Source organism: Neoarius graeffei, chromosome 4 (assembly GCF_027579695.1).
Source record: "Neoarius graeffei isolate fNeoGra1 chromosome 4, fNeoGra1.pri, whole genome shotgun sequence".
Lineage (NCBI taxonomy): Eukaryota > Metazoa > Chordata > Actinopteri > Siluriformes > Ariidae > Neoarius > Neoarius graeffei.
The window spans coordinates 58,224,373-58,244,795 of NC_083572.1; the positions used below are offsets into that span (position 1 = coordinate 58,224,373).

At 41.1% G+C, this 20,423-nt stretch overlaps 1 protein-coding gene across 1 annotated transcript in view; it reads left to right on the plus strand.

Annotated features, from left to right (window-relative positions):
• Positions 1 to 19,230, plus strand: part of LOC132884416 (neurexophilin-2) — a 186,302-nt gene extending 167,072 nt beyond the window's left edge. The window contains exon 2 of the mRNA XM_060918263.1: positions 17,243 to 19,230. Coding sequence (XP_060774246.1) covers positions 17,243 to 18,064 — 822 coding nt within the window. The 3' untranslated portion in view covers positions 18,065 to 19,230. The remainder of the gene's footprint in view (positions 1 to 17,242) is intronic.
• Positions 19,231 to 20,423: the final 1,193 nt, after the last annotated feature.

Consider the following 20,423-nt stretch of genomic DNA (forward strand, 5'->3'; position numbering starts at 1 on the left):
GACCTACATATGTATACATAGCTCAGAGGTGAAGATCATTCCATCTTGCGCTTGGCTCAGTAGGCCATTATTTCCTTGTGGAGTATGAGACAGAGGGAGGTGGATTGGAAGGAGAGACACTATTGTAAATCAGAGTGCTTTTTTATATTGCTGTTGTAAAAGACAGAAGGTTTGAGTTTAATATTGCTTCCTTCCGAGCTGTAGATGCATGTTGTTGAAAAGTGACTAACAACAAAGCTGAACTTGCTTCAGCCTAGTTTGAGGATTTATTGCTGCAATTTTCTTTCTATGTAGAAGATACTGAACTGAACAATTTGGCAAGATGCACTCTTAGAACATAAAACAATCAAAACCAAAAACTTTACTGTTTGTCTCTGTAATTACGCTACGCTTTTGTCGACCTCAACACATTTGTCCGTGTTTATTCTTGTGGTTCGTAATGACTTGCTGGAGGTCATTGCTGAGGTCATTCCTCAGAAAAGTCCATATTTGCAAAAACTTGTGAGTCATTTTTAGCAGAGCTTTTACTTTCTGCTATAGCACTGAGTCATCACCCCAATGTAGAGTGTAAATGCTTTGTTAGCATGTGGCCTGATATCCAGCAACACTGCCCATTAAAGATAGAAGGCAATCATCCTCCCTTATACCAAGGCAACATTAAAGAATGATCAAACCAACTTCAAGACCAGTTCACCCCTCCTGACTTGAAAAAGGCAGTGCGATTTTAAGAAGAAGAAGACTTTATTTGTCACATGCACACTCAAGCACAGTGAAATTTGCATTTAATCCATCTAAAGCAGTGAACACACGCATGCACACACACGTGAGCAATGAGCACAGACACATACCCAGAGCAGTGGACAGCTACACTACCGTTCAAAAGTTTGGGGTCACCCAGACAATTTTGTGTTTTCCATGAAAAGTCACACTTTTATTTACCACCATAAGTTGTAAAATGAATAGAAAATATAGTCAAGACCTTTTTCTGGCCATTTTGAGCATTTAATCGACCCCACAAATGTGATGCTCCAGAAACTCAGGCCCTGTCCACACGGCAACGGATTCAGGTGACTCCAATACAATTGCTTATCGTTTAGGCCTGGCGTCCACATGGCACCGGCGTTTTGGGTGCCCAAAATGCAATCTTTTTGAGAACGGGTTCCAGAGTGGAAAGATCTGGCAACGTTGCCGTTGTGAAGTCGTCTGGATGAGTAGAACGGATTTGTTTACGATGACGTCACAACCACATGACTGTGAGTGCTTCACGCCGGGTAGAAGTGTAACGAACTCGATGCGAGTTGTCAACAAATCCTATAACTTGGTTCATGAAACGCGCTTACAAAATATTTTCACTGTGAATATTTATTGTGTAATGGTGCAAAGTGAGAGAGAGAGAGAGAGAGAGAGACTCTGCCCTTAGGGCAGAGTCAATCCCGCCAGCAAAAATAGGGAAAAAAAGGAGCGATCTCACCTCTTCAGATGTTGGTTTAAGTCCTACAATACATTCTTCAAAAAGGGCGTAGAAGAGCAAATTAATCCATCAACGTGTAGCATTCAATTTATTCCGGACCATTAAAGACGCCGCCTTCCGCGTAGAATCATACGTCATCCTCGCCGCCATATTGGATAGGTCAAAGCGGAGAATAAAGATTAGCTGCGTTTAACTGTACCAACAGGTTTGCCGTCCAAACGAGATCACATGGGATTACCTTTCACAGGTGAGACTGGAAAAATACTTTTCATTGTATTTGGTCATTATAATGTAATTTTACGAACAGATTTTCCTGACTTTGTGGCTAATATGAAGTCTCGCGCATAATAGTTTATGCGCATGCGTCCTTACTTCTTCTATTGTTCTGGTGTCTCCGAAGGGACCGTCTTACAGCGCCCCTAGAGATGTGGCATGTGTATTGCATCATTTTCAGCAAGCGTTGCGTTGCCATATGGACCTGATATTTTACTGATCGTTGCCCATTTGGACGCGATATATTTTCAAATAACATCTCGTTGCCGTTGTCGTGTGGATGTAGCCTCAATCTGCTCAAAGGAAGGTCAGTTTTATAGCGTCTCTAAAGAGCTAAACTGTTTTCAGCTGTGCTAACATGATTGTACAAGGGTTTTCTAATCATCCATTAGCCTTCTGAGGCAATGAGCAAACACATTGTACCATTAGAACACTGGAGTGAGAGTTGCTGGAAATGGGCCTCTATACACCTATGGAGATATTGCACCAAAAACCAGACATTTGCAGCTAGAATAGTCATTTACCACATTAGCAATGTATAGAGTGTATTTCTGATTAGTTTAAAGTGATCTTCATTGAAAAGAACAGTGCTTTTCTTTCAAAAATAAGGACATTTCAAAGTAACCCCAAACTTTTGAACGGTAGTGTATGCTACAGCACCCAGGGAGCAGTTGGGGGTTAGGTGCCCTTGCTCAAGGGCACTTCAGCCCAACCTCAGGCCAAGGCTGCCCCATGTTAACCTAATCACATGTCTTTGGGCTGTGGGGGAAACCAGAGCACCCGGAGGAAACCCACGCAGACACGGGGAGAACATGCAAACTCTACACAGAAAGGCCCCAGTTGGCCGCTGGGCTCAAACCCAGAACCTTTGTGAGGTGACAGTACTAACCACTACACCACCCGTCTTGTATGGTGGTGTTTGGTGGGTGTTTTTTTTTTTTTTTTTTTTTGTTTGTTTTTTTTGGGCTGGTCTCAAACGACCAGTCTTCATTAGATTATCCTGTGGCATCAGGTGCATCACATCAAACCTTAACCTACTTCTCAACCACTGGGCCGTGGCCCATCAGTGGGCCACAAAGCACCATCTAGTGGGCCGCAATTTTTTTCAAGTTAAATAGTAGGGTACAATTGCTGGGTTGCGTCCGACATCACATGCGCTTCATTAGATACGCAAGACATGAAGTGGTGGTCAGCTAAGCTCACTGTTACAAAGCGTTACTATCGCTGGAGTGCCATGCTAGTCATTAAAATGCCCTACGCTTTCTTTGTTTTGTGCTGTTCAAATCAAACAAACCATGAAACTTAAAAGTTTCTTCTGGGTTCCCCATGAAATGATAAAAAAGGAAGAAAGGGCAAAGAATTTTACCAAAAGATGATGAGAAAGGTGGCTCTTGAACCTTTCATTGCGATGGAAGGGAGCCAAGTCGAAGAACGCTCGAGTTTGCAGTGACCACTTCATGAAAGGTTTGTAAATTCCACTGATTTATTTAGTTAGGATTCGCAAATCACTTTTCTCGCCATTTTCTGTTATTTCGTGATGTTTGGAAGTTCAGGAGACACTTAAGTCTTCAGATGTGTTTTTGTTGACTGTCTGATCGTGGTTGCCTGATTGTAAACTAATGCATATATAATATGCATAATACTCAGGTCTTTAAAAGGGTTTCTGTGGATCTTTGTGAATTATTTACCCAGAAGAGAAGAGCAGGGAGGATTCAGAATCGAGCAGCTGTGGTTTGTTTACACCCGATGCTAAAACTTGTAGCGTCCTAGCAATCATCACAAAGACGCATTCAAGAAGCCCCAAAATGATACTTACCCAGGCATAAATGATACAGGATTTATCTTTTAGTGTCTCATTCCCCAGATCTTTAACCCAACTACATATAAAAAGTTGTTTGCCTCCATGCTCTCCCAGGTTTTCATCTGTTTGTCCTCTTAGAACGATGTCTGCAGCGCCAGGAAATTTGAGATGTCAGGGAACTCAGTGGATGGATAATTTTCCAACTCAAAGGAAAAATCCTTCTTTGTTTGCGTGTGAGGCTCTACCCCATTGAGTGGTTTCTATATCCACTTCTTTTGAGTGTTTTTCTTGGTTTTAATAATCTGTTTGTTTGCTGAACACAAACATGGCAATAAGTTCTTGTGTTAATGGACCAGACTCCACTTTTGGATCATTAATCCCTTTTGACTGAGAATGCCCTGCATGCATGGTTTTATGTTGGCTTCTGGTACATCCATACAGTTTTAAATACAATACCCACAATTAAAACAGTCTGTTTTTATTGCATTATTTAATTCCTGGGCTCCCATCCGTGACAGAGAGTGATGTTGTATTCCATTAATACACTTTACAATAGATTATTAGATTCTAATAGGATAGATGAGCCAAAATAATTGGGGATCTTTTTTAATGGGCCCTGACTCGTTACAGGTATGAATCGATGGGCCTTAAAGTAGAAAAGGTTGAGAACCCCTGCCCTAGCCCATCCAATATACTAACAGTCCAGTCGCCACTTCGATTTTAATGATGAATATTTTCAACGTTGTGTAGAAGGAATCCAACGGTCTCAATATTGACGTAATGCCTAAAAGACCAATGACAGCCGAAATGAACAGTTATGCTTGATTTGACCTGAAGTCACGTTTGGAGCAGAGTTCAAAAGCCAGCATCTGTGATGGTATGAGAATGCATTAGTGCGCATGACATGGGAAGGCATCATTAATGCTGAATGATACAGTGCCTTGCAAAAGTATTCATACCCCTTGAACTTTTTCACATTTTTCCACCTTACAACCACGAACTTAAAAGTTTTTTATTGAGATTTTATGTGCTAGATCAACGCAGAGTAGCACATAATTGTGAAGTGAAACGAAAATGATAAATGGTCTTCAAAATTTTAAACAAATAAAAATCTGAAAAATGTGGTGTGCATTAGTATTCAGCCCCCCTGCGTCAATACTTTGTAGAGCCACCTTTTGCTGCAATTACAGCTGCAAGTCTTTTGTGGTATGTCTCTACCAGCTTTGCACATCTAGACACTGAAATTTTTGCCCATTCTTCTTTGCAAAATAGCTCAAGCTCAGCCAGATCGGATGGAGAGCGTCTGTGAACAGCAATTTTCAAGTCTTGCCACAGATGCTCAATGGGATTTAGGTCTGGACTTTGACTGGGCCATTCTAACACATGAATATTCTTTGATCTAAACCATTCCATTGTAGCTCTGGCTGTATGTTTAGGGTCATTGTCTTGCTGGAAGGTGAATCTCCTTCCCAGTCTCAAGTCTTTTGCAGCCTCCAACAGGTTTTCTTCCAGGATTGCCCTGTACTTACAGTGGTGCTTGAAAGTTTGTGAACCCTTTAGAATTTTCTATATTTCTGCATAAATATGACCTAAAACATCATCAGATTTTTACACAAGTCCTAAAAGTAGATAAAGAGAACCCAGTTAAACAAATGAGACAAAATATTATACTTGGTCATTTATTTATTGAGGAAAATGATCCAATATTACATATCTGTGAGTGGCAAAAGTATGTGAACCTTTGTTTTCAGTATCTGGTGTGACCCCCTTGTGCAGCAATAACTGCAACTAAATGTTTCTGGTAATTGTTGATCAGTCCTACACACCGGCTTGGAGGAATTTTAGCCCATACCTCCGTACAGAACAGCTTCAACGCTGGGATGTTGGTGGGTTTCTTCACATGAACTGCTCGCTTCAGGTCCTTCCACAATATTTTGATTGGACTTAGGTCAGGACTTTGACTTGGCCATTCCAAAACATTAACTTTACTTTTCTTTAACCATTCTTTGGTAGAACAAGTTGTGTGCTGAGGGTCGTTGTCTTGCTGCATGACCCACCTTCTCTTCAGATTCAGTTCATGGACAGATGTCCTGACATTTTCCTTTAGAATTCATTGGTATAATTCAGAATTCATTGTTCCATCAATGATGGCAAGCCATCCTGGCCCAGATGCAGCAATACAGGCCCAAACCATGATACTACTACCACCATGTTTCACAGATGGGATAAGGTTCTTATGCTGGAATGCAGTGTTTTCCTTTTTCCAAACATAACATTTCTCATTTGAACCAAAAAGTTCTATTTTGGTCTCATCCATCCTCAAAACATTTTTCCAATAGCCTTTTGGCTTGTCCATGTAATCTTTAGCAAACTGCAGATGATCAGCAATGCTTTTGGGAGAGCAATGGCTTTCTCCTTGCAACCCTGCCATGCACACCATTGTTGTTCAGTGTTCTCCTGATGGTGAACTCATGAACATTAACATTAGCCAATGTGAGAGAGGCCTTCAGTTGCTTAGAAGTTACCCTGGGGTCCTTTGTGACCTTGCCGACTATTACACGCTTTGCTCTTGGAGTGATCTTTGTTGGTCGACCACTCCTGGGGAGGGTAACAATGGACTTGAATTTCCTCTATTTGTACACAATCTGTCTGACTGTGGATTGGTGGAGTCCAAACTCTTTAGAGATGGTTTTGTAACCTTTTCCAGCCTGATGAGCATCAACAACGCTTTTTCTGAGGTCCTCAGAAATCTCCTTTGTTTGTGCCATGATGCACTTCCACAAACATATGTTGTGAAGATCAGACTTTGATAGATCCCTGTTCTTTAGATAAAACAGGGTGCCCACTCACACCTGATTGTCATCTCATTGATTGAAAACACCTGACTCTAATTTCACCTTCAAATGAACTGCTAATCCTAGAGGTTCACATACTTTTGCCACTCACAGATATGTAATATTGGATCATTTTCCTCGATAAATAAATGGCCAAGTATAATATTTTTGTCTCATTTGCTTAACTGGATTCTCTTTATCTATTTTTAGGACTTGTGTGAAAATCTGATGATATTTTAGGCCATATTTATGCAGAAATAAAGAAAATTCTAAAGGGTTCACAAACTTTCAAGCACCACTGTAGCTCCATCCATCTTCCCATCAACTCTGACCAGCTTCCCTGTCCCTGCTGAATAAAAGCATCCCCATAGCATGATGCTGCCACCACCATGTTTCACAGTGGGGATGGTGTGTGTAGGGTGATGAGCAGTGTTAGTTTTCCGCCACACATAGCGCTTTGCATTTAGGCCAAAAAGTTCAACTTTGGTCTCATCTGACCAAAGCACCTTCTTCCACATGTTTGCTGTGTCCCCTACATGGCTTCTGGCAAACTGCAAACGGGACTTCTTATGCCTGTCTTTCAACAATGGCTTTCTTCTTGCCACTCTTCCAAGAAAGCCAGATTTGTGGAGTGTACGACTTATGGTTGTCCTGTGCACAGATTCTCCCACCTAAGCTGTGGATTTCTGCAGCTCCTCCAAAGTGATCATGGGCCTCTTGGCTGCTTCTCTGACCAGTGCTCTCCTTACTCGCTCTGTCAGTTTAGGTGGACAGCCATGTCTTGGTAGGTTTGCAGTTGTGCCATACTTTTTCCATTTTTGAATGATGGATTGAACAGTGCTTCTTGAGATGTTCAGAGCTTGGGATATTTTTTTATAACCTAACCCTGCTTTAAACTTCTCCAGAATTTTATCCCTGACCTGTCTGGTGAGTTCTTTGGTCTTCATGATGCTGTTTGTTCTTCAGTGTTCTCTAACAAACCACCGAGGCCTTCACAGAACAAGTGTATTTATGCTGAGAGTAAATTACACACAGTAGGACTCTATTAACTAATTAGATGACTTCTGAAGGCAATTGATTGCACTGGATTGTATTTAGAGGTATCAGAGTACAGGGGGCTGAATACTAATGCACACCACATTTTTCAGATTTTTATTTGTTTAAAATTTTGAAGACCATTTATCATTTTCGTTTCACTTCACAATTACGTGCTACTCTGTGTTGGTCTATCACATAAAATCTCAATAAAAAACTTTTAAGTTCGTGGTTGTAAGGTGGAAAAATGTGAAAAATTTCAAGAGGGTATGAATACTTTTGCAAGGCACTGTATATGCACATTTCAGAGCAATATGCTGCCATCCAGACAAAATCTTTTTCAGGGAAGGCCTTCTTTCTTTCAGCAAGACAATGCCAAACCACTTTCTGCACATATTAAAACTGCATGGCTCCGTAATAAGAGAGTCTGGGTGCTAAACTGGCCTGTCTGCAGTCCAGACCTGTCTCCCACTGAAAACATCTGGCACATTATGAAGCACAAAATACAACAAAGGAGACCTCAAACTGTTGAGCAACTGAAATTGTACTGTATATCAGGCAAGAATGGGACAACATTTCTCTTTTAAAACTACAACAATTGGTCTCCTCAGTTCCCAAACATTTACAGAGTGTTGTTAAAAGTAGAGGTGATGCAACACAGTGGTGAACATGCCCATCCCAACTTTTTTGAAACCTGTTGCTGACATCAAATTCAAAATGAGCATATATTTTTCAAAAAACAATAAAATCTCTCAGTTTCAACAGTTGATATGTTGTCTTTGTACTATTTTCAATGAAATATAGGGTTTCCATGATTTGCAAATCGTCATATTCCGTTTTCTTATTTACGTTTTACACAGTGTCCCAAATTTATGGAATTGGGGTTGTATTCTGGGCACATTTTGTAGTGTGTGTGTGTGTGTGTTGGTAGTGGTGGTCTGTGAGGCTGCTCATGTTTTCAACATCACCTAGGATTGTATAAATCTTGTAGTGTAGCCCAGAGATTACTGGCAAACTTAGTTTGGGGCAGAGGATGCTTTAAACTAGGTTGGCAGGAGTGACCTCCAGCAGTTCATTATGGTATGACAGCAGCTGTGTTGGTCAGGAGAAAAAGCAGATGTGCAGTTGTATGTGTCCCAGGGAAGGTGAATCATGCTGAGTTGGCATGATATGAAGGACTGGAGCACTGTTACCCTCATTATTACTAGGTCTATTCTCCTATAGGTATGGAGAGAGAGAGAGAGAGAGAGAGAGAGAGAGGAAACAACAATTATCTGATTAATTGTTATCAAACTTTCTTTACGAATATAGGCTGACCTTTCAGCATGTCCTTTATACCAAAATGGATTACCGAGGCCAAATCTCCTGCTGGATAAAAGGTATGTGTTCAGTTCTAAAATGCAAGACCATCTAGAATACCACTATCAAGAATTTGTCATCAGACACTACCTCATAGTCTGTATTGCAAATTAAAATGATCTGATTTTTATTCAAGTGCAAGCTGCAGTCTGCCACCTCCTTTCTCTGCACTGATAAACGTCCAGTAGGAAGAGGCTGTTTAAAACCCCATAATTAATCTTGTACATCATGACTTGCTTTTTTTTTTTTGTGTGTGTGTGTGTGTGTGTGTGTGTGTGTGTGTGTGTGTGTGTGTGACAGCAATCAAATCGATGTGCAGCACTGTGCAATCAGAATTGATCCGTAGCGAGTAGAACGTTAGATGACTGATGTTCGTATACTGATGGATGAGTTACTGGAGGGCAGAGAAACCTTCCTGTGTGCAGAGGGCAACGTTTTTTGTCTTGTCATCTGTCAGTATGGGGTCAAGGGTGAGGGGTCAGAGTACGTGGTAGGAGCTTGTTATCATGGTAATAGAGAGCCAAGCTGGGCAGGGTTTGGCATAACAGATGGCATGTCAGAAGATTGGTATGTTCTACGGTGCTGACTTGGCAGCATGTCAGGGCAAGAAGAAGCCAAGGTGTCATGCCATGCTGGATTTTACAGTATAGCACCACTGGTAATGGTGTGTAAATTATCTTTTTGCAAGATACTGCAGCAAACCCTCCATCCATCTATCCATTATCTCTAGCCGCTTATCCTGTTCTACAGGGTCGCAGGCAAGCTGGAGCCTATCCCAGCTGACTACGGGCGAAAGGCGGGGTACACCCTGGACAAGTCGCCAGGTCATCACAGGGCTGACACATAGACACACACAACCATTCACACTCACATTCACACCTACGCTCAATTTAGAGTCACCAGTTAACCTAACCTGCATGTCTTTGGACTGTGGGGGAAACCGGAGCACCCGGAGGAAACCCACGCGGACATGGGGAGAACATGCAAACTCCGCACAGAAAGGCCCTCGTTGGCTGCTGGGCTCGAACCCGGACCTTCTTGCTGTGAGGCAACAGTGCTAACCACTACACCACCGTGCCGCTGCAGCAGACCCAATTCTGTAAAATGCTTTCGTACACCTAACAGCAATAATAGTGATATACTTAAGTTGATTGATCCTGGGCTCAGGTAACTGCATGGGTCTCTTCTGCATCCTCCAGTTTCCTCCCGCCTCCCAAAACCACGGGCAGTCTAAATTGCTCCTGTATGTGTGTGTGGTGCCTTATAATGGACTGACTTCCTGTCCAGTATGTAAATTCCCACCTAGCACCCATTATTCCTCAGATACTGTTCAGATCCAACATAACTTTAAGCACGATAAAGTAGTTATTGAAGATGAATGAAAGAATAATATATCTTTTTTTTTTTCATATTTATACCGTATGATTACTGGATTGTGATCATTTATCTAATAGGTGAGCACCGTTACAGCCAAGTGGTTTGAAGTATCAAGTTCTCTTCCATCAGTGTCCAGTGGCAACTGGCCACTAGAAGTCATTATCTAGTCAATAGTCATTCATCATCATCTCTTTTTTTTTTTTAATCTGTGGGCCCAGTGATCAATATTACTCCACTCTCATCAATTCCCCTAATGTGGGCAGTGTGAAAGACGGGTAGGAGAAGGGTGCTGCGAGTTCAATTAATTGGCGGCAAGCATTAGCAACAGAATTGATAAATGTTGCAACAAATGGTGACATGAATTTGGTGTCCGCTTTGATGACGGATGAGTGCATGTACTGAGGCGTCTGGCTCAAAGTGGCCAAGTTGAATTGGAATAAGACGAGGTCAACCTCCTGTCAGAGAATCCTTAAATAAAGGCTTCTCCTCTGAACTGTCACCTTTCAGTGACAGTGACACTGACTGTAGTCTGAAGAAGTGACAAGTCTGAAGTGGCAATGATATGAGTGTAAATAGGCCACTGTGTATGGCGGGGCGCATGTTTTTATATGTCCCCACAAGGACAGGAATATCTGCTATGTTTTACCTCTTGGAGAAGGTGTAGGAATAGTATTAGTTAAAATGTTTTAATAATTATGAATGAAAGGTCCTTGTGTGTGTGTGTGTGATAAAACAGATGAACCGTGCATTTTCAGTGAGCTCACACACTGCACTCTACACTGTGGCTTTCCCTTTTCATATTGTTTAAAGGTCTGCTGAACCAATGACACAGCAGTGTAGACCCTACCATTACCATCTCAGTTAGGTACACTGAATTGATTCATGGCAACATTGTATGACTAAAGAAGAGTAGTGACTCGTTTGAAGCGTACTGTACTCCTTTAAACATACTGTAAATAGTGAATTATGCTATTAATCGGCAACTATAAAAGTTGCTTTTGCAAACACCCTGTATCAGAACAAATGCCGCTTTTCCACTACAAACGCGGCTGAGTTGGGCTGAGCCGTGCCGTGCTGAGTCGGGCTGAGTCGAGCTGAGCGGGGCTGTTGGAGTTGCATTTCGACTACAACCGCGCTGAACCGTGCTGGCTGGAAGTGGGTGGACACATTGGGTGGAGTTAGCGAAAGTGGGTGGATGTCACGTGATGACGTTAAGCAGCGCAAACAGTGACATCAGTGATCTTTTAAGCGGTAGTCTCATGACCCGAATAGTAAACAATAAACATGGAGTCGTTAGTGTTGCTGGTCTTGGTGCTGTGGCTTGTTGTCACCGACAACGCCAACAGATACTGGCAAGAGCGTATAGATGAGGCGAGGCGCATAAGGCTTCAGAAATTCTCGTAATTCGTAATTCTCCTTCTTCCGGGTTTGCGGTGTTTACAGATCCCAGCGTGCTCGCGGGGCGTGTGTGGGCATGTGAGGACACTCCTCCTCACCAATCAGTGCACAGGGGAGTGTCTGCTCACGCCCCCAGCCTCACTCGGCTCGCTTTGGCTCGCTTCAGCCCCACTTCAAAATGGTGCGAGTTTTAGGGGCTAAGCAGGGCTGAAGCGAGCCGAGTCGTGCTGTTCTTTGGTAGTCGAAACGCGAGCCGTGTCGGGCTGAAGTGAGCTGAAGTGAGCTGAAAAAGGGTAGTGGAAAAGGGCCTTTTAAAGACATTATTTAATCTACAGAGTCGACTACTTCATATGCTCGAGTTCACATCTGAGAAATTAAAGGTTAGTAAAGAATAGGAAGTAGAATTATTGAAGTATTTTATGTATAGGTGCGATCAGATGTTTACATACACAGACATCAATGTCATAATGGACATGAATGTTATGGCACTATTGGGCTTTCAGTGTTTTCTTTAAACTGTTCTTTTACATCTTTAAAGGAGAACTGAAGGCAATTTTTTTTTATTATCAAAATTCTATTTATCCCATTTTATTAAATATCGGAACGCATTTTTTGATAGCTATTTTGTCGCTGCTATAGCAAGTTATGAGTGTTTGAAATATGCTATGTAAAATATCAGTCCGTATGTCAAAGCAACGGCCATAAACGAGATTCGCTGAGACCTGTTGCAGACATCGTAGGACGGAAGTAAAACGTACAGCGGAAATCAAAGTGACCCAACATCTGCCAACGTTGTCAAAAGACGCACGCGCCCTCTTTCGATTGTTGATGTAATCAAGCTGGAAGTTTTGTTTGTTTTGATAGCGATCAGGAAAGTTTGAAGTAAGTAAGCATTAATCGTCATTCAAACTCATTTTTGTGCAATATTTCGTTTGGAAAACAGCTTTCAAAATGGCGGCACTGACACCTGGCTGGTACTTCACGTTTCTAAGTCTCGCACAAGTCTCGTGAGGATCGCGCGGATAAGCAACGCCTGTCGTGGACCGAACAAACTAAATGCAACACGGCTAAAAACCAAACAGGCCGATAAGTATAATATTTAATTGCAATTAGTTGCCAATGCGAGTCACGATATAAGGTTACTAAAACCGAAAACGTAATTGAATAATGCGTTAATTAAGAAATAAAGCAAGTTTAAAAATGACTTCAGTTCTCCTTTAAAAGAAAAAATATACATCTTTTAAAAAAAACAAGAATTTGTGCACAAGTTTTAATTTATTTGGGGTTTTCTGAAATCAGCTGTGGGTGCATTTGGGTAATTGAGTGATCAATCTCATTAAATCAATCTCATTAAATTTGAAGGTTAATAATTAAATTGAATCAGTCTCATTTGAATCGTTTAAATTGAATCATTCAAGTGAATCATTCAAAGTGAATCACACCGTTAATTTTGGTGCTTAATAATAAATTACCAAACAGCTAAATTATGGTATATTCCAAATTATTATGATCACTTACCATATTACATAACTTATATGCACCTTTCTGAATTCTTTGGGAGATTGTGTGACTTTGAGTATATTGTAACACAAATAAAACACACAGTTTCAATAATAAATGAATTTATTATAACAAAGATAAAAATGGATAATAGCAGATGGAATATATACAAACAGTGAGGTGTATGTGTGTGTGAGAGAGAGAGAGACCTTGTGTGGGTGTGGCCTGTGAAAGGCCCTATGGCCTAGCTAAGGAGGGTGTTTGTGTGTGTGTCCCCACGTGGTGTAGGCCTTGTGGCTTAAGCAAAGGTTAGCCTAGCTTGCTAACGAGACAAAGGAATTAGCCGTGTGACTAGCTAAAGCCCAAGGACCCTACCTCGTGGAGTTAAACGAAGGAAAGATGTGTGTGAGTGTGGGGGAAGGACCGCCACGTGTTGGAGACAAAAGGCTAGCTCTGTGTAGCTAACCAAAGGTGTGTTTGTGCACGTGGTAAGGCCTAGATTAGCTTCGTGTGGCTAAGCTCAGACAAAAGGGAAGCTAGCTCATAACACTACTAAATCCCCTGAAATCTTGATGCGGTCAAGATGTATAATAAGAGAACTAAATATGTTAGTAGGAGTAAAGAGAAGCATGCACAGCCTATCAAACAATTGAGAGAACATAGAACAAAATAAATCAACATGCTGCGTGTTTAACAGTGTAACAAATAAACCTGGGTTTAAATTCACACTATTTCAATAAAAGCAAATTCCTAAGACTAGCTATAATTATGCCCAAAAATGCCAGTCTTACTTAATATCCCGCTTCTACGCGAGATTATGAGAAGAGAGACTTTGGAGTTTTTCACCGTTGTGAAGCACGTGAGTCACAGGGAAGTACTTGGAGAAGTTGAATTTCACAGAGGCCCGTGGAGCACGTCTGTGGAAAGCAGAGAATTCTTGATCCGGCGCTTCGTGACTCGTGGGAAGAATAACTCTGATTAAAACAATGTGCACAGCGCTTCAATCAGGAGGAATTCTGGTCGCTCCTAATTATAAATTAATTGCTTTGAGCTGCAGTCGTACGTACTTAATGAATGAAACCGGTTGTAACTCACTGAGTTTAAAATCGCGCAATCTTAGATTTTTACCGTGGCCAGTGGTAAACAAAGAAATCATGCTGAATGGTGGATCTTGCAAGAAAGAGAAGAAAAGACGTCTTTATCTGGTTTGCTCGCGGAGCGAGCCTTCCTCCTTGTGTCCGTGTTGAATCACGGCGCCAAAAGAGAAAGATATGGTGGATTTCCAGGTCCTTTACGGAATCATGGAGGATGTGATGAAAGTGATCCCACCCAGGCGTGACGTAGGTCAACGCAGAAGTTGGCTGATGGGAAATGTAGTTTCTTAAAAAGGGACTGTACCTACACAGCACAGGATCAAAATATACATACAGCACACCCGATATTTGGTTAAATGTTCCTTAGCAAGTTTCTACTTGACCAAATGCTTTTGGTAGCCATCAGCAAGCTTCTGGCAGAATTCTTGTTGGATATTTGACCACTCTTCTTAGCAGAATTGGTACAGTTCGATTAAATTTGTGTGTTTCCTGACACAGACTTGACTTTTAAGCACAGGCCACGTATTTTCAACCGGGTTGAGGTCAGGACTTGTTTTAAGCTTAATATTACCCTGCTTTATCCATTCCACAGCCAGCTCTGATGTGTATTTGGGGTTATTGTTCTGTTGGAACACCCAATTGTGTCCAAGCTTCTGCAGGTTTGAAGTTATGATGAAGAATTCTGAGGTAGTCCTCCTTCTTCATCATTCCATCCACTTTGTGTAATGTTCCACTGACAGCAAAACATCCCCAGAGCATGATGCTGCTACCACCATGCTTAACAGTTGGTACAGTGTTCCTCTGTACCTGTGGTCATGGTGGGCAAACAACTCAGTCTATGTCATCTGACCATAAAACTTTCCTCAAGAAAGTTTTTTCTTTGTCCTTGTGGTCACCTGCAAACTTAAGTTAAGCTTAAAGGTGTTGATTTTGGAGCAGGAGCTTCCTTCTTAGAGAACAGCCTCTCAGTCCATGGTGATGTAAAACTCACTTGACTGTAGACACTGTTCCAGCAGCTTCCAGGTCATGGCAGGCCTGTGCCTTGGTGGTTCCTGGGCTTTTCCTGACCATCCAAACCAAGTTCCTCTCAGCTGAGGATGACACTTTGGGTCTTCTTCCAGCAAAGTGGCTTGGCAAAGTGGCTACCCCTCCCAATAACTTATACTTTCATACAGTTGTTTGAAATGATGATCTTGGAATCTGCAGTTGTTTAAAAATGGCTTCAAGAGATGTTTAAAAATGGCTTCAAAGCTCAATATTGCCATGACATTCATATCCATGGATGTAAACTTATGACTGCAGCTGTATTTTTACTAATGGGTCACATCTCAGGTTGGAAATGCTGAATATTACGGTGTAAGTGTTTGATATATTGAGGAGAAAAAGGAAAAAATATGTCAGGGATATGTCAGGAACACTGATAGGGGAAACAGCTTTGGTTGAGACATTAGAGGGTAAAAAAGATCCAGAACACAAAAATGAGGAAGGAATTGTACTATTATGTGACTATGACCTTTATGACCTGTTTCCTTGACAAAGAAACAGTCAGGTGTAAATTGCCACAGTGCACAGGGCCAGTGTAAGGGCACTACTGCTTTTATTTCCTGAAAAGCTTATTTAAAGGAGTACGCCACCCCCAAGTGAAATTGAGTCAGTCCCTGCAGTCCCTAGAGTTGGATGAGTGAGCCAAAGCGTTTTGTAGCCGACCCAGCCATTGTCCTGATCTGGAAACATCCCGGTTAGCTTTAGCTTAGCGTAGTCGCTGTAATCCGGCGTGTCCAGCTAGCATTGTCATTGCAAAAGTGAATCAAATAACTCAAGATTTTTTATAATTATTTCTCATGGCCTGTACGTTCACATCGAGTACACATATCAATGCAAATTAACACGAAGGGACCAATTTATATCTGGAACTATTTTCGGCCACAGCACAGGCAAAGCACCACTGCAGGCGCAAAGACACCACGCAACACCACAACTTCCGTCAATACACCAGTGTTACCAGGGAAACCAGGGTTTTCAGGTGCTGCGTGGTGTCTTTGCACCTGCAGCGGTGCTTTGCCTGTGCTGTGGCCGAAAATAGTTCCAGATATAAATTGGTCTAGTAAATCCCTTCGTGTTAATTTGCATTGATATGTGTACTCGATGTGAATGTACAGGTCATGAGAAATAATTATAAAAAATCTTGAGTTATTTGATTCACTTTTGCAACGACAATGCTAGCTGGACACGCCGGATTACAGCGACTACGCTAAGCTAAAGCTAACCGGGACGTTTCCAGATCAGGACAATGGTTGGGTCGGCTACAAAACGCTTTGGCTCACTCATCCAACTCTAGGGACTGACTCAATTTCACTTGGGGGTGGTGTATTCCTTTAAAGTGAGGCTTATGACTGGAACATAGTCTGGCAAGCTAGTCATACAAATAAAGAAAATATAATGCTATGTACTGATAGCATCAGTATGCAGTAAATCTGAGGTTCATGTTCTTTTAAAATATAATATGATGGGGGGGTAAAAGTGATATGTTTTGTTTCATATATATTGTTTCCAGCACTTCTGTGTGGTGATATAGTCCAAAATTAAAATTAATTTAAAAGTGGGCAAAAGTTATTCAGCATTGATGGAAGATTACAGAAGAACAAAATAGTTTGGTTTTTCAGTGACGCTGATCATGAACAGAAAAAGATTGGGTTGGAGTCACATCATCTTTATTTAGAAAAACAGAAATGCTACTCCAGGTTCTGGATCACAAGCCAAAAAGTATTTTATTTTTAATATTTTTGTCTTTTTTTTTCATGTAATTGTTTTTGGAAATCACTCCCCCCAGTGCACAACACTTGCTCTGCTCCATTCAGCAAGTGAATGTTGTAACCTGGAGTATTCAGTATTGGACTCTGTAGTTCCTTTGAAATACATATTTTCTAAATAAATCAAACAAAGATGAATCTGTAAATTCTACACAAACCCCATTTCCTTTCACATTACTGTATTTTAACTTGTTCATGTCTGAAAGATCCACAGTTTTCCAGTTTTATACAAAACTTTTTTCCATATTAAATGCCTGTTTGACCATATTTTTTTTTCTGTCTTCTCTCAGGTTCATGGCCTGCAAAAGCAGGTTGGGAAGTCTTTGGATTACCTGGAGCTAGGCCCAACAGGGTCTGTCCTGAAGCCCCTTCCTTATGGGGGAGCTGGAGGAGGGGGCATAAGTGCAGGTGGAGGAGTTAAACCCCCATTCCAGACATCCAGGATATTCTCCTCTATGGACCACACACCTATGAAACACAAGCCACCCACCTTTGGCTTGCCAAATCCATACGATTGGGCCAGGAACCAGTCACAGTTCCTGGATCAGACAGGCTACCACTCCAAGCGCAAACCTCCCCTCAAAACTGGAATGAAGACCAAGAAGATCTTTGGCTGGGGTGACTTCTACTTCAGCGTCAAGACCCTGAAGTTCAACCTGCTTGTGACAGGCAAGATTGTGGACCACGTCAACGGCACATTCACAGTCTACTTCCGCCACAATTCGTCGAGCCTCGGCAACGTGTCTGTCAGCATCGTCCCACCATCAAAGGTAGTGGAGTTTGAGGTGGTTCACCAGCAGAGTACCCTCCATCAGCCAGAGATCCAGTTTCACCAGCCTCATCAGTCAACCATCGATCCCAAAGATATCAAGACCTTCAACTGTCGTGTAGAGTATGAGAAGACCAACCGCTCTAAGAAGCCCAAACCATGTCTGTATGACCCATCTCAGACCTGCTTCACTGAGCACACCCAATCCAATGCCGCCTGGCTCTGTGCCAAGCCCTTCAAAGTCATCTGCATCTTCATCTCCTTTTTCAGCATCGACTACAAGCTTGTGCAGAAGGTCTGTCCAGACTACAATTTTCAGAGTGAACAACCTTACTTTGGATGAAGAGTACCAAAGCGAATGAAGTAGAGGATGACCAACATATGGGATGTTGTTATGTGTTGTGTGTCTCTTCTACTTTCTTAAGGTTATGTGGATCCCATAAGAAATAGTCAACAATGGTGGACAGTGAGCTTTTCCCAAGGTGCTGAGGAGAGTTTTTGTTCCAAGTTTTCTTTGTATATATTGTGAACAAAACCAACTCAGTTAAGCTCAATTAAATGAATATTTATTTATTGTTTTTGTTGAATTTTGTCTGTTTGACTGTTAGGAATTTGGGAAGAATGAAAGATGCCAAGGGAATTTTGTATTGTTCCTTTATATAAGCTCTCAGAAATATCATGATGATGATGCTATAAATGTAAGGAACATCACACTGATTGTTACAGATTCAGAAACTGAAACATCACCCAGAAACGCAGCGTATGCAACACAGCATATGCACCGTAGAAAATACATATATACATATATGTCTGCCCAAAAATGTCACTTGATTTTAGATTATAGTCTATTAATGGAAGAGGGTACAGTCTTTCTTCCCAATATTTGAATAATATACAGTAATACTACATAATAATATGGTTATACTAATCTTGTTTTGGATTCTCCTGTTATCTAAATGGTAGAACTTGGATTACAGCCAGTTGTTTAAAACGAATTGTGCATTATGAGGAGATATGGCTGATTAAAGCTGCTATTCTAAATCTTTCAAAATGTATATGCATTAGTCCAGAATCTATGCCCTTATCCACCCTATAGATAACCAGTGGATGAGTGAAAAGTAACATATGTAAAGAAAGAGATCACCATTAACATGATGTGTCTAGTGGAAGAACCAATTAAATATAACTTAAATATTATTTTTCTATACGCTGGCTTCATTTTGACCAGATGCAAAATACATGGGTGTGACTGAGTTGCTGCCACCTCAAAATGGTAAAGTCAAATCTCGTCTTACTCGTTTTATTTTATTCTGTTTTGTTCGAACAGTAAAGCACCCAAAGGTATTCTTTTAATTTCTGGACAACCGATTAGTCTGTGAAACAAGGAGGCTAAAGAAGAACTGAAATTGCAGGTCTGTGAATAAAGTATTGCTTGATGATGTGTATATTTGACATTGAAAAAAAAAATGTGTGTAAATAATCTATCACAAAATAAATAATTAAATCAGGTCTGTTCGTCTCTATTTTTTTATTTTATTTTTAAAGACACTTACTGTATGTGTAGATAATCAGTATTTGAGGCCAAATGCTAACAATGCAAATAATGTAACAAGGGCCCTGAAACCTGTCGTTTATCTTAACCTAGGATGTTACCCACAAGAAGTTCACCAAGCCCTCCTTTTAAAATTAAGAACTCAGAAGTTAGTTAACAAAATCACTATTCATTTCTTTTCCTGAGGCCTACTTCATTAAAGCAGTAGGTTCTAGTCACCTTTTTTTACATATGAAAAGGATTTTTTTTTCTGATGCTTTTCCATCCACACTAAAATAAATGGCATGAAATAACAGGGACCTTCCATAGGCTGGACACATCACTGTGGTCACAAGGTGATACCTTGCTGAGTAATAATAGCAAAACTGTCACCTTATGTCTATGGCTGAGAGGCTGCCCAGTGCGCCTTAAAGTGCCATTCCACCATTGGATGTATTCTTTGGCATAAAATACAATATATTTTGACAACATATATAAATGGTATCACTAGATAGAGAAATCTTTTAGCTTCAAAATGATATATCAAACATAATTTTTAGACAACGACAAGTATATTAATTTTGCGACCAAAGTCACCTACCCTTTTAATTTCCGCGCGTGATGTCATCGGCAGGTTCCCCTTCTTGTGTACCACGTGATGTGTGACGTGGCACATATTATCAGCAATGGTGGATAGAACGCGATAAAAATAATACCAATAAATCTAGCTAATACCAATAAATCTAGCTAACTGAAAGATTAACTCAAAATTTTTCGCAATTTTTTTGGCCCCATATATGAGGAGAAATGACTCTCTCACTTTGGGGGTTTCCTGGTCTAAAAATAGACCGACACGTGGTACACAAGAAGGGGAACCTGCCGATGACATCACGTTTCACTACCGCGCGGAAATTAAAAGGGTAGGTGACTTTGGTCGCAAAATTAATATACTTGTCGTTGTCAAAAAATTATGTTTGATATATCATTTTGAAGCTAAAAGATTTCTCTGTCTAGTCATGTTGTCATAAAATATATTGTATTTTATGCCAAAGAATACATCCAATGGTGGAATGGCACTTTAAGGGCCTGGTTAGTACTGGGACAGGAGACTGCCTGGGAAGACCAGGTCCTGGCATGGGAGGGACTACATCTATGGTCTGATACAGTATGT